Source organism: Mytilus trossulus, unplaced genomic scaffold (assembly GCF_036588685.1).
Source record: "Mytilus trossulus isolate FHL-02 unplaced genomic scaffold, PNRI_Mtr1.1.1.hap1 h1tg000138l__unscaffolded, whole genome shotgun sequence".
Taxonomy (NCBI): Eukaryota; Metazoa; Mollusca; class Bivalvia; order Mytilida; family Mytilidae; genus Mytilus; species Mytilus trossulus.
The window spans coordinates 3,465,079-3,468,358 of record NW_026963302.1 but is presented as its reverse complement, the minus strand read 5'-3'; the positions used below and the strand labels follow the sequence as shown (position 1 = coordinate 3,468,358).

At 31.6% G+C, this 3,280-nt stretch overlaps 1 protein-coding gene across 1 annotated transcript; it reads left to right on the top strand.

Moving 5' to 3' along the window:
* The first annotated feature begins 1,789 nt into the window (after nt 1-1,789).
* On the top strand, nt 1,790-3,004 carry LOC134700438 (uncharacterized). Its single transcript, XM_063561829.1, has one exon. The coding sequence runs from the start codon at nt 1,790-1,792 to the stop codon at nt 3,002-3,004; it is 1,215 nt and encodes a 404-aa protein (XP_063417899.1).
* The last annotated feature ends 276 nt before the right edge of the window (nt 3,005-3,280 follow it).

The window sequence follows — 3,280 nt, the reverse complement described above, 5'->3', positions numbered from 1 at the left end:
CCCCCCCCCCCACACCCTCAAAAAAAAATATCGTGTGCATGTTTGTCAGTTGATAAAGGGACGACACGGAACTTGTCAATTGTGGTATTTTTCCTCTCTTTGGTCGGGTTGTTGTCTCTTTGACACATTCCCCATTTCAATTCTCAATTTTAATATTCCTATATACCCCTGGTTCCATTTCCATACAGGTTCTTAGTACAGTGAGTATTTCAAATTCCACCCATCCACTACTTTCAACTGTTAATTTTGCATTATAACAGAGTAGCATAACAACAGCTGTACATAATATCTTATGATCGCACTGTCTTACGAGTTGAATGCCTCCTCTTTTTCTAAATTAGTTGGGACGTAAAAGCGTACACCGAAGTACTATTTGTACGAGGCCCGTAAATGCTTCATTGTAAAATGTGCGCATGTTTAACACTGTTACAAACCTATAAAATTACTCAAACGTATATTTACATCTTTTTACCAGGCAAAGGAAAACACGATTTATATCAAGTTTTTCTTTCATTTACATGTGCATAAAATAAAATCAGCTATTTAAAATTCATTATAATCAAATTAATGTTTGTTGTTTCGTGTACATAGCCACCTCACCAGTTCCGGGAAGATTTCAATCTTACCCAAGAGTCTACTCCCGTATCCGGAAATAGGATTGCCGCAATGATATGTTATCAAGACCATCTAACACTAAAGTCTGGTCTTATTACCCCATGTGGTCCATTTTGAATATAGTTAACGAATTCGACGAATTCACCCACGATCGATCTAATAAATTTTTAATATCGAACCTGTTGCTGTAAAATTAATGTGTCCGGTATAGTTTTAAATTAAAGTGTAACGCTTTTGAATAATTTGAATCAAGTTTTGAAAGGTTCTTTTCTTTCTCTTTATGAATGTCTATATATACTATCATATATATGATATTAAAGTTATGAAATTTCAAACTTAAGGAAGTTAGCTGCTCAAATTAAAAATAAATAGCTTTCCGTAACACTAGTATATATTGATAAGGGATTAATTGAGGAATCAAAAAAGCAACAACAAAATAGGTCATACATTGTACACCTAATTGTGTAAACAGTAAGACACAATACAGAAGTTTTAAATCTTTTAACATGTTTAATGTTGATAATTATATTAATGATCTTGATAATATAATTTTTTTACATGATTCAGATGAATGTATAGATGATATAAATTTGGTATATAATGATTTTGAAACAAAAGTCTCTGATTTGATAAATTGTCATGCACCAATGAAATACAGATACCCTCGAAAAAAACTCAGTACCATATATAAATAGAGAACTAAGAAAAGCTATTTTTCACAAACAAATGCTGAGAAAAAAAATTGAAAAATACAAAACAAGCAAAAATTGGGAAGCATATAGAAGACAAAGAAATATTGTGACAAAATTAAAAAGAAATTCAGTTAACATTTACTTTCAAGAAAGATGTGCTGGAGGACAAAAATCAAAACACTTTTATAGCACAGTAAAAGCATTTTTATCTAAAAAGTCTACCTGTAGCCAACAAAAAATTGTACTTGTGGATGATAATAAAATTTTAAACGACACCAATTATGTATGTGACTTAAAGATTCTTCAACAAGAATATTTTTGTTAAAGATATCTGAATAGCTTTATAAAATATCTTGAAATTAAATAAATATCTAAACTGCTTGCCATAATTTTCACCTATACATAAGCGATTTGATACGGAAGATTGTTACAGTAGTTTAATTTAACAGTAAGTGACAACTTACTAGGTTGTGAAAAGTAAAATGTCAGATAAAATTGTTAATGTTAATGATTGGAAATATTCAACTCTGCAATATTTATTTGATATACGAAAATCAGAATGTGCAAATTATGAAAAAGCTAGAAAAGCAATAATGGAACACAAAAAGGCATTAGAAGATGAAATTGACAAGTACGCTAATAAAATGTTAGAGGAGTTAAATAAACCGTGGATGAAAATAAACGAAACAATAACCAAACAGGAAAAACAGCTTCATCAACGTGATATCCCATTAGAAAGAACCTTTATTTTACCAATAAATAAACTACCGCAATTCTCTGATGGCAAATTATTAGAAGAGTGCATTTCAAAAATGTTCGGCAGTTTAGTTAATAGAAGCGATAGAGGTGAGGAAATTGAATTAGCAAAAATTAAATCGTATGACACGGATTTATTGTATATTAACCCTATATGTCCTATTAACGACAAAACTTTACTGATTGGATGTGCTGCAGATAAAGTTCTAAAATTAGTAGCAATGGAAAATAAATTTAAGGAAATCAACGCTTTGAATGAAGTTCAAGTTTCTTCTATAGTTTCAAGCTGGTCGGGGAAAGTGATTTTATCGGAATCAAACGATACGTTTCTAAAACTTCTAGACAGTGATGGATCATTACAACAGTTAGTCGATTTCAATCCATTGATTCCAAAAGGAGTATTTATAACGGATGAAAACGAAATTTTTGTAGGACTTCGAGAAAAGACAAGAAATCCATTCGTGTTAGACCGATATAGCGAAAGACAGGTACGTCATTTAGACTCTCATAGTAGAACAAGGCACATATATGAATTTGATGAAAACCAAAAGAGGCTATTCACAGTGCCATCCAGAATTATTGCTAACAACTTGAATTTTCATGTTCTTGATACTGAAAAGGAAGATAATGGAAGAATTATTACCTTGGATTTTCCTGGAAGAGTCAAATGGATCTATAATGGACACGCATTTTCTAAATTCGCCTTTTGTCCGAACGATTTTGCGTTGTCTCCGCAAGGATATCTGGTTGTTACCGACACATATAATGACGCCCTGCACTTTTTAAACAATCAAGGTGACATTTTACTCTATAAATCACTTAGTATTTTTGGAATATCATTGCCTTGTAGTGTTGCGTTGGATTTTAAAAGTCAACTTTGGGTAGGAACCGGTCGCGACAATACCAAATGTGCAAAGGTTCATGTTCTATCAATGTCCTAATGAACTACGTGTACAAATAAATATTAAGATTATCATGTGTGAATCGTATTTGGCACTACCTTTTTCAACTTTTGATTTTCAGTGCTGTACAACTTTGTACTTTTTTTCACTTTCGATCTTTTATATCTGGGCGTCACTGGTGAGTCTTGTGTTGACAAGGCATGTTTTTGACGTATTGAAATTTAAACCTGATTCTTTTTGTTATCTATTAGTAATGTGTTTCTTTGTCTAATATGTTCACCTATTTATTTGTATTGTAGTCCTGTAATATTATGT

Bases quoted from the DNA above. Each gene is read 5' to 3' on its own strand.
- LOC134700438 (XM_063561829.1), top strand. From the start codon at position 1,790: ATGTCAGATAAAATTGTTAATGTTAATGATTGGAAATATTCAACTCTG.